Source organism: Pygoscelis adeliae, unplaced genomic scaffold (assembly GCF_000699105.1).
Source record: "Pygoscelis adeliae isolate BGI_AS28 unplaced genomic scaffold, ASM69910v1 Scaffold100, whole genome shotgun sequence".
In the NCBI taxonomy this organism is placed as follows: domain Eukaryota; kingdom Metazoa; phylum Chordata; class Aves; order Sphenisciformes; family Spheniscidae; genus Pygoscelis; species Pygoscelis adeliae.
The window spans coordinates 1,949,876-1,952,089 of NW_008824034.1; the positions used below are offsets into that span (position 1 = coordinate 1,949,876).

General features: G+C 44.0%; 2 protein-coding genes across 2 annotated transcripts in view; both read left to right on the top strand.

The window, feature by feature from the left end:
• The window catches only part of UPF3B (UPF3 regulator of nonsense transcripts homolog B (yeast)), an 18,041-nt gene extending 15,894 nt beyond the window's left edge, over window positions 1-2,147 (top strand). Inside the window, 2 exon segments of the mRNA XM_009331235.1 lie at window positions 1-187; window positions 1,060-2,147. The exon segment at window positions 1-187 is cut by the window's left edge and continues 5 nt beyond it. Of these exon segments, the coding sequence (XP_009329510.1) occupies window positions 1-187; window positions 1,060-1,206 (334 nt within the window). The 3' untranslated portion in view covers window positions 1,207-2,147.
• The window catches only part of RPL39 (ribosomal protein L39), a 3,226-nt gene continuing 2,676 nt past the window's right edge, over window positions 1,665-2,214 (top strand). The window contains exon 1 of the mRNA XM_009331249.1: window positions 1,665-1,687. Coding sequence (XP_009329524.1) covers window positions 1,665-1,687 — 23 coding nt within the window. The remainder of the gene's footprint in view (window positions 1,688-2,214) is intronic.

A 2,214-nucleotide genomic window follows, 5' to 3' on the forward strand; every position in this document is an offset into this window, starting at 1 on the left:
GTGCTTTGAGAAAGAGAAGGTTTTTAGAAGAAAAGAGGAAGAGGTGAAAAAGGAGAGAGACTTACTCAGAGAAAAGGGAAAGAAAAGTGATCTTACAGACTTTACCAGCAGCACGGACAAATCTGAGAAAGTAACCAAAGACGATAAAAAAGAGGATACAATTAAGAGGGACCGTATCAGAAACAAGGTGCTGGATTTCTTTAAATTCATGTGTTGATTCATAGGACCAGTTTGTGGGTTTTAGGATAAAAGCACTTTGAGGAAAAGAACCATGTGGTTTCTCTGTTGAAACTTCTCCCTGTTCTGGTAACAAACTCTGCCATTGCTAGAAAGCTTGCCTGTTTGTCCACTAAACTTTGCTAAACTGTCTGTGGTATTTCTTGTCACTGTATAGGAATTAAGCCAAGATACCATGGGCTAAATTGTAAAGACACTGATCCCTTTTCATTTGCTGACTTATGCCATAGGCTGTATCTTTAAGCTGTTGGTTGACCATTGGTAACCTAACTATCTCTGCTGATGCTATACGTGCCTGAAAATACATCTTGAAGCGGGAGAGTGATTGAACAGGTTCCTCCAAAACAGGAACAAGACTGCTACATGCAGAATATGACAGAAGGTCTCCTGTAGACTCAAGAAATAATGTCCTGAGTTTAGTTTTATATAGTCTGCAAAATCTCGTTTTGCAGCATCAGTGTGCAAGTTTTCCGTGTCACTTAAGGCATTATTGGGTACAAATGAAACTCAAGGTTTTGAGGAAGCTTTGAAGTCGGCCTCTGTTCTGAGAGAGGGTGAGCTGAACTCGTCTCAGGAGGAAACGCTTTACAAATAACTTCGATGATGTGCAGTGTTCTTTGTGGCTTGAACAGGGATGTTGCCTTACAACAGAGACAACCTTGATTTGAGACAGTTGAAGTTATATTGCCACCGTGGTGGAATAGTTTAACTTAGAACACCTTGAAAAGTTTAAATTTGAGCCATTTCTAGTGTCACTGATGCCATAATAACCATGATAGCATGGGGCTACGAAAGAGTCTAAATAGTTTTGATTTATTTCAGGATCGTCCAGCAATGCAGCTGTACCAGCCAGGAGCCCGAAGCCGAAGCAGATTGTGTCAGTATGAAGACAGTGCTGCAAAGCCCACAGATCAGGGAGCGGATAAGAAACAAGAGAGTGAGACCAGTAATACGAAGGAAGAGGAGTGACTAGCATGCAAGCCTTATGTGTTCTGACTGTCTGTGCAGCCAAAGAGCATGTACTACGCAATCCAGAAGTGCCTTCGAAGCGAAGAAGGAACGAAGCAAGAAAAGGGGGCATTGTGCTGTTGGATGTTTCTGGTTAAAGAACCTCAGTTGTAGATTCAGAATTTGAAATGTGTTCTCATTGTATTTTCAGTTATTCGAATTTATTTTCCCAGCATCTAACTACAACAGAGAAGAGAATCCTTGCAAAGTAGAAAGACTTTATGGCCTTAAGTATGATAATAAATGAGTCATGCAGTCAGGAGGAGATGACACCTGGGTCTAAAGCCAGAGCTTTACTGTAAAGCGGTCGGAGCCAGTGTTCGATGCAGTTAAGCAGAGCAAGCTTGAAGTTGCCCGGAGTTAACACAGGTGTTGCTGTGTTGCGTGGCGCTCCTGCCTGAGGCGATGGTAGCTACATTATGTCAGTCTGGCACTGGGACAGGTACGGAGGCTGTGGCTGTCGAGGTGCCAGTGAACAGGAGCCCTCTGGCATGTAAAGGGGAGGACATCTGGCATTGCAGTAATAACGCTAGGGAGGGAGAGGCCTTCCTCTTCAGTGGTTCTCTGGATAAAGTAACTGAGTTGGAGTGTATGAATAAGCTGGCTTAATATTGAAATACTTCTTGACAAATTCTCATGTAAAGTCTACCTACGTTGAAATGCTTATTTTTAATCAAATGTCGCTGGTTTGAGCATCCTGTTCTTTTCCAGCATTCTCCCTTCTTTAGGGCCTGAGACGTTTCCCAACTCCCGCCCTCTCTGTGCCGCTTCATTTTCCCTCATAACTTGAAGTATTGTTTTACAGCCCAGAAAGAGACTTCACCAGTAGCAGCTCCTCCTAAGCTAGCGAATTTTAGCCATAGCTATTTTGTACTAAATCCAATAAACTCGCAGAAACTCGTGCTGCCGCCGTCCCTCACTGAGCTCCGTCTGCGCCGGGGCGGGCCCGCCGGGCCGCCAGGGGGTGCT